The sequence below is a fragment of the Artemia franciscana genome, chromosome 4 (genome assembly GCF_032884065.1).
Source record: "Artemia franciscana chromosome 4, ASM3288406v1, whole genome shotgun sequence".
NCBI classification, from domain to species: domain Eukaryota; kingdom Metazoa; phylum Arthropoda; class Branchiopoda; order Anostraca; family Artemiidae; genus Artemia; species Artemia franciscana.
Window position 1 is genome coordinate 38,578,574 of NC_088866.1, and position 6,000 is coordinate 38,584,573.

General features: G+C 34.3%; 1 protein-coding gene across 1 annotated transcript in view; it reads right to left on the reverse strand.

The window, feature by feature from the left end:
* LOC136026400 (cyclin-L2-like) overlaps window positions 1–1,186 on the reverse strand; it is a 40,322-nt gene extending 39,136 nt beyond the window's left edge. Inside the window, exon 1 of the mRNA XM_065702957.1 lies at window positions 924–1,186. Within this exon, the coding sequence (XP_065559029.1) occupies window positions 924–1,181 (258 nt within the window). The 5' untranslated portion in view covers window positions 1,182–1,186. The remainder of the gene's footprint in view (window positions 1–923) is intronic.
* Between the last annotated feature and the right edge of the window lie 4,814 nt (window positions 1,187–6,000).

A 6,000-nucleotide genomic window follows, 5' to 3' on the forward strand; every position in this document is an offset into this window, starting at 1 on the left:
ATTTGGAGGTGGGGACCATCCTGGCCACTCCTTGATTCAAAAAGGACAAGGTAGTGCTTGAGCAAATCCAACAAAGGGCCACTAAGCTGATTGCCAGTATGGAAAACAAGCCCTACAGTTAACAGCTGAGGGAACTCAAACTCCCCTCTTTAGTCTATAGGCAGAAACATGGGGATATGATCCAGGCACACAAACTCCTCTCTACCAATCTAGAAAATGAGCTCCTGGAGATTGACCCCTCCCACATAACACAAGGACACCCAAAACAAATCTCCAAACTTCATGCAAGGACTGGAGCAAGATGCAGCTTCTTCTCAAACCAGATTGTGAACCTCTGGAACAACCTCAAGGAGAACACTGTTTTTGCTGGATCAACAGATGTATTCAAATGCTGTCTGGATGCTGAGTGGAGTGACAAACCATGGAGATTTGACTGGGATGCACCAGAATCTAATCAACCATGTATGCAACTGTCATCATAAGGGGTGATTCAATAGGATCAAAGTCCTTATTTCACTCCAAGCTGTGATTTAAGATAATTTCATAGAAAAAAACCCATTGATATGGCTTAACATTCTACTCAAATAACAGGAATTGAATTTTCAGAACTTAAACCAGAAAAGGGGAAGGGGAGTAAAATTCTAGCTTAGCTACTTTTTGCTATCTTGAAAAGGGGTTAGGTAAAAAAATGAAACTTACAATAGCCTAATGAATCCAAGGCAAAAAACATACTTGGAAAGACATAAACAACATACATTTCACTTGAAATGTTGGTGTCAAAACAACTACTGTATTGCATGCAATAGTCAAGACAAAGGACTTTCTAAAAGGCAACAGGTTTTGCCCAGTATCCAAAGAGCAGCAACTTAGCTTATTCAATACCTGCATGAATTTTCGGAATAAAAGATAACATTCATACAAACCTGTGGTAATCTCAGCAGTATCCCAGCTGTTTGTATTAAATCACAGCCATATATTCTCAAATCCATCTCTATTTCATGGTCTAGACCATCTTTAGAGGAAGGAGTAGAGTCAAGTCTTTCTGAGGGAAGAAGGCAGTTTTCAAGGGATATTATTACTTTTCCGTAATCTTTCCTCATTGAGTTTTGTTTTAGGCCGTTTTTCAAGGGTGTTATTCCTGGAAGATTGTGAGAAATTAGCCTAGAAAGCTCGGCGGCCATTTTAATAATGATGAAAATGGTACAATATTTTCAAAATGAAAAACGTTTACATTTAGGTAGCGCTACAATCAAATATGCGGAAAATGTGTGTCCGCATGGGACTACTTGTAAATAAATCTTAAGTAAACTAGAAACAAAGTAATAGAAGATACGATTTGTCTATTAGGAAGCAGGAGGATTTATAGTGATACAATGCTAATCCAGTTTTACAATAACTGCACCTTCGCAACCATTTAGAAAATGGTATTTTGGTTGATGTCATCATCTCCATAACGTCCAAAGATAGTCTCAGAACCAATTCATAACTTTTTTTCAGGCACATCTCCATTGTATTGAGAACACAATGTAGACAAATAATTTTCACAATATTATTGATGACTCTACATAAAGTCCCCAGGGGTTTGATAATTCCTCCCCAATATGGTATGTTATATACAACTAGACAACTTCCCTCTTCCCTCTTTGTCCCTTCCGCTGAGACTTTAGTATTTATTGTTAAATTAGAAACAACTCAACGAGATCATTGCTTTCGTCCCAACATTCTCATCTTATCTTCCATATTTTTGTTGCTCTCCCACTTTCACTCAATTTCTATTAAACTGAAACAGGGGTTAGCGGCAAACAGAAAATAAACTATCTTCAAAGAAATATTCTTGATTTGAATGGCTCCATTATGAAATTTAAATAATCCCCAAGCAATATTTGGTGAGAAAACCCAACAGGGTTGCCAAAGCAATTGAGGCAACAACCATCAAAAACAAAAAGAACAATAGGGAATTCTTTTCATAAGACAGTGGAGTGATTTGAATGAATATTTCGATCCTATATCCAAGGGCCGTCCTCAGCAAAACATAAATATATAAACGGAAACAGACCCACAATAACATACAACCATTAAAACTAAAATGAAGATTAAAAAAAAAAAACAGTCCAAGCATCCTTACTACAATGAAGTTCAAACAGGACTGATAAATAGAGTGAGGTGAAACAAGGCAATTCATTGAAATGAAAGAAAAATATTTAAAACACGTTTTCACTGCTAATCTGACCTTTCTGGCAGCTAACCTTGAAGGTCTTTTTGTGACTTGTTCTGCGTTAGTGTCTACTGGTTTTTTAATATACTTTTTAAGATTGTTTTTAATTAAATTAGCGTATAGAGCATTAAGTGCATATTTTCCCAAGTCCCTATTAAAGGAAATATTATTATCTATCAAGTTTGATTTGAATTGCTCCGCTAACAACTTGTTTCATGCCTAGGTTATTTTTATTGACAGATAAGTCTATCTATCATTTGTCAATTGATACAATCCACACAAAATTGATACAAGGTTTTATTTTTCTAAAAAAAAAATATTCAGAACTTTATGAACTTAATTACTGCATTGTAAGTATGTGCTGGCAAGGTTAGGGCAGTAAGGATGGCCGTTAACAGCTATGCTTAGGTAATTGCTAATTAGAGCGGATAGTTCAAAAAGTATTTTGTAGCTAGGTTTTTTGAATACATGGCTTTTAAAAACAGATTGAAAAGAAACCTTAGCAATATTAAAATTTAGACCTTTGGTAATATCATCTTTATGCTGTTGTAGGCGTTTCTTTAAATTCTGGTGAGTTCTACCCACATAGTATTTGCCACAATCACACAGTATTTGATAGACCCCTCTTTGGCGAGTAGCTGGGGTTTTATCTTTACCAGAGTTAAGGATATTAATGATTTTGAATTGCTTGTAAATACTACATACATATTATTTTGTGCACTAAAATTCATAGTGGTTTTTGGGATGTATGGGAGGTAGATTATATTTGAGGGCTTATCAAGATTCTCACATTGAAAAATACCATTGATTTGACGGGAGTGTCTTTTCAGTCTATGGCTAATTGTATTATTAATATGTAAAATAAGATACCCGTTTCCAACATGTATGCCCCTGATAAAGTTTAGTTCTGGTATGATGTGAAAATCAGAGAAAATGTTTAGGGCGCGATCGAGATTACTACGGCTATTTTAACTTGTTGAGGGTGATTTGATTTAAAATGAAAGTATCTATTGTTTTGTGTTGGTTTTCTGTAAACAGTTTTCTGTTAAGTTTATCTATGATACAAATAATTAACACATCTAGGAATGATATTTTATTTGCAATTTCAATTGGTAAGGTAAACTGTAAATTTCTGCCATAATTATTAAGGTGATCAACAAAATCGCTGAGTTCACTTTCCGTATAATTCCAAAGTGATATTTTGTCATCCATGTATCATCCCCAATAGATATGTTTCATGAAATGTGAATTTAACGCCAAATTTTCTACACGTTCCACATAAATATTCGCCAGTAGCCCAGAGAGAAGTGCTCCCATCGGTAGACCCTTTATTTGCTAATAAAAAGAATTCTTGAACCGAAAACGCATTGTATACTTGTTACAGAGTTCAACCAAGATCATTATATTATATTATGATGATATAATTAGATGTATGAAGGAAGCTGAAAAAATTGTGGTTCCCGAGGAACGTATTCGTATAAAAACGCGGAAATCTATATGGGCTGCCGATCCTGAATCAAAGAATTTTAAAAATAAGGCAAAACTTTGGCTTCGAATTTGGGTTGATTGTGGTAAACCTATAACGGGGTCTGTTGCGGATATAAAGCAGAAAACAAAGAATGATTATAAAAAGTACCTTAAATCTATTCGTTTTAAGGGTATGGAATTTCCAGCCTCTAAAAAGGATTGGTCTAAATTGATCAATTCTGAGAAGCTGGATAAAAGTGATCTTTATAATAGTGATTCGATTTCTAGTTCAACTTGGTATGTTTACTATTCGGGAATTTTTTTCCAAAATTAATTTTTTTGTGCAGTCACATTATTCTCGGTTACTTTCTAAAATTTTACCGCCTTTGCTTCATCAGGGCCATAATATTCCAGTATCAATAACTGCTGTTGAAAATGCAATTAAGCAACTGAAATCTTCATCCATTGATATTGATGGTATTAGTATAAATAGTATAAATCCAAAGTGTGTTGTTCTTTTATTTCATTTGCAGTTGTTGTTCCAAATGTGTTTAACATCTTCTCTGGTTCCGGATAGCTTTCTTTGTGGAAATGTCACCTCAATTCTAAAGCGGGGAAAACTCCCTTCTCAATGTTCATCTTATCGCCCTATAACCACTACGTGTAACTTGAGTAAAATCCTTGAATATATTTTAATTCCTCATTTAAATGAAAATGTAAATTTCGGATCGAATCAATTCGGGTTTCAAGCTGGTATTGGTTGTCAACATGCACACCGTGTTCTTTCTTCCGCCCTTAAGAATAGCATGGCTGAGGGGTCGCCACTTTATATGTGTACTTTGGACCTTTCTAAAGCTTTTGACAATGTAGTTCACAGTCAAGCTTTTTTTTCCCTTTTTAATAATGGTGTAAATCTTTCAGTCATTTTTCTTCTTCGTTTTTGGTATGAGAATTCTTTCCTCCGAATTAATAAATCTGTATCTCCGTTTGTCCGTTTATGTCGAGGTGTCAAGCAGGGAGGGGTTTTATCACCTAGTATATTCAAAATGTGCATTTCTGGTATTTTAGATGAAATTAGATCAAATTATTTTATTGGACTCTCAGATGTTTCTTATCTTGCTTATGCAGATGACCTTTTACTTTTGTGTAAAAATAAGCAAAGTCTCTCCTTTATGGTCTCAAAAGTTTCACGTCTATTTTCTAATATTGGTCTTTCTCTTAATGTTGAGAAATGTGAATTTCTAGTTTTTAATGGTCCGACTTCCTCTAATGCTTCCTTAGCTTGTCGCGGTTTTTCAATACCCTTTGTTTCCACCTTTCGGTGGTTGGGTATTACTGTTTCGAATTCAATTTCTTGCCTACGGCAGTGCACTGTTCGTGATGTTCAAAAGAAAATTCAAACGGGCTATTCTAAGATAGTTGCTAATCGAGGGAAGTATAATAGACGTGCACTCGGTAGACTATATGCTACATTTTGTGATCATTCTGTCCTTTATCTTTCTGGTCTTTATCCCCTTCTAAAGAAAAATGATGTTAATCAGATTCGGATTTTTTATTTCAGATATTGTAAATTTTTACTTTATCTCCCCCCTTGGTATAGCAATAGGAAGATAATTCGTAAGTTCGATGTCCCTTAAGTGCAAAGTTGGCCCTCATGTATGGAAGGATGTCGGAATCAGCTTTTTATCGTTTATCGCCTCATCATCCTTTGGTCCGTCTGTTCGGTTAATCTCATTGTAGCGTAATGTTTTTTCTATTTATAGTGTATTTTACTTGTAGTGTATTTCATTTGTTTTTCTTTTTGTTACTCCACAAGTGCCATAACTTGTTATGATGTGGGTTAAAAATAAATTATTATTATTATTATTATCATTAAGACCTTGCATTTTATTCTTGTAGTTGAAACTTCTACTAAATGATAACTTTCTTCTATTTTATTTTTTAATAACTGCTCAGACACTTCCACATCAATGTATATGTACAGAGAAACAATGTCAGAACCAGTGCTGCAACAAGTACTCCAATTTTTTACTTAAGTATCAAGTATTAAGTACTCATTGTTTTTTTACTTAAGTATCAATTAATAAGTACTCTTCCAATTCTTACTTAAGTATCAAGTATCAAGTACATGCCAAAATTTTACTTAAGTAGTACTTCAAGTACTACTTCAAGTACTTACTCTATGTATTTTGACATAGCTATATATGTATATATATATATATATATATATCTATATATATAAAAATAAGTTGTCTGTCTGTCTGTGGATGTGTGGATGGATGTGTCAGGTGACGTCACCTGAAAAAAACTGGATTAGG